We start from the raw sequence: 1961 nt of genomic DNA on the forward strand, positions 1-1961 counted from the left end.
AGGTAGGTAGGTGTGTGTGTGTGTGTGTGTGTGTGTGTGTGTGTGTGTGTGTGTGTGTGTGTGTGTTGCTGCTGCTCACCATGCCATCAGAAGAGGGAACCGTCTGTTTGGCAGCGAGTCGTGGACTGCAGCGCTTCACTGTGGTTCTCCTCATGATGAACGGACTGGCCTCCCCCAGAGGAATATCACCAAAACCTGCCAGAGAACAAATTATTACTTTTCTCATCCTTAAATGTTTTGTAAAATTGCACCAGCATTTAAATAGTTACATTTACTGCATACATCTAAATCCATAAGGGGTTAAAAAAAGAAACAGGTGTTTTCTTCCCTAGATTTGGATGAGCTTGAGTTGCAGTTACATTACCTCTCTGCACCAGCTCAGGCAGCCCCTCTGGTCTGAACTCATCGTCTTCCTGCTCACTTTTTGGTTTGGCTGTCGTCACTGCGTTGGCTTTGATCTTCTTTGTCAGGTTGTGCAGGGCCTCCTGGGCGCTGTCTTTATTGCTGATGTCACGGTGAGCTCGTTTCCCCTGAGGAGACCTCTGCAGAGTTAAAGGTGCCATGTTCTCTGTGTTCTCATCCAGTTTTTCCTCGGGATGTTTGGAGTAAGACTTCCTCCCTGAGCGGCGCCGGCGAGTAGCGTCCGCGCTGCTGGAGGGAACATTTGATTCGTTAGCTGGTCGGCTAGCAGTGAGCTGCTCCAGCCGGATTGTCAGTGAATCGTTGGTCTCTTCCAGTTTGTGGACTTTAAGCATAACGCTGCAGTATTTTTCGATGCTCTCGTCGGCCTCCTTGCTTTTCTCCTCCAGGTTTTGGTTTAGTTCGTCAAACTCGCTCTTCATCTCCTGCAGCTCTCCGTTCCTCTCTTCTAACTCTTTCTTCTTTCCATCGAGGGCAGCCTTAAGTTCTTCCACTTCCTTACTTTTTTGTTGGGACTCCACTATTTTTTCTTCTGCCTCCACCTTCTTCTGCTGCAGAGCACTCTTCAGGTCTTCCACTTCCTTCTCTCTCTGCTCTGCCGCCTCCTTCAGCTGCACCGCGTCGCTGCTCTTCACGTCGCCTGTGACACAAATGTGCCCCATGTTAACAAAATAATTAGTTTGCACTGTCGAGGGAGTAAGTCGCCATGTTTCTAAATTGATTATTGTCTATAAAATACCCGATTATAGTGAACAAAGTCATAATATCAATTAATGTAATGTCTTGTTTGTCCAAATCCAACTTCAATTGGATATTATAGAGAGGCGAAGTCCCTCCCTTTCCGGGGGAGCTCCATGGGACCTTATTTCGGAAAAAGTATGTATTGAAGTCAATGGAGAGAGAAAGATTCTCTTTCGATCCCGTTTGAATTGTGCCATGAATAACACATATGATGTTTGTCAATTTAAAAGATAATTTTGCAAGTAAAAAAAAAAAATGTGTCGTAAAACTGTGAAGTAACACTTTTTTGTGTGTGAAACCGCTCAATGAACTACATCTCCCGTCTCGCACCACACACCAAGACGGCCGTACGTTGGCACATTTCAATTCTTTCTTTCAGAATGATGCAAAAAGTATTAAACGAGGAGAAAATCACTCCAAGTCTGGGCATGTTGAGAGCTGTACATACACACAAGGGGAGTTAGTCGGTTCCGTAAGAGCCATCATGCAGGACCGGGATTCTGGGATTTGTAGTCTTTCTAATTGCGTATTTTTCATAGTCTTATATTTCCACAGTTTTACGACAAACTGTGACTTTTTTGACATGGAAATTATTTTTTAAGATAGACAAACATCATATGTGTAATTCGTAGCACAATTCAAACGGGATCGAGAGATACGTTTTCTCTCGCCATTGAGATATACTTTTTCCGAAATAAGGTCCCATGAGGTCCACCGGAAAGGGAGGGACTTCGCCACTCTATAGTGATACCGTAGCTCTTCTGTTTTTAATCAAAACTAGTATAATGATACAACCTAAT

The 1961-nt window shown here is 44.2% G+C and overlaps 1 protein-coding gene across 1 annotated transcript in view; it reads right to left on the minus strand.

Annotated features, from left to right (window-relative positions):
* The window catches only part of LOC104942206 (centromere protein F-like), a 2473-nt gene extending 1391 nt beyond the window's left edge, over nucleotides 1-1082 (minus strand). Inside the window, exons 1-2 of the mRNA XM_010767404.1 lie at nucleotides 365-1082; nucleotides 80-195 (exon numbers count right to left, since the gene is read on the minus strand). Coding sequence (XP_010765706.1) covers nucleotides 80-195; nucleotides 365-1082 — 834 coding nt within the window. The remainder of the gene's footprint in view (nucleotides 1-79; nucleotides 196-364) is intronic.
* Between the last annotated feature and the right edge of the window lie 879 nt (nucleotides 1083-1961).

Source organism: Notothenia coriiceps, unplaced genomic scaffold (assembly GCF_000735185.1).
Source record: "Notothenia coriiceps isolate Sejong01 unplaced genomic scaffold, NC01 NC01_scaffold00004321, whole genome shotgun sequence".
NCBI lineage: Eukaryota > Metazoa > Chordata > Actinopteri > Perciformes > Nototheniidae > Notothenia > Notothenia coriiceps.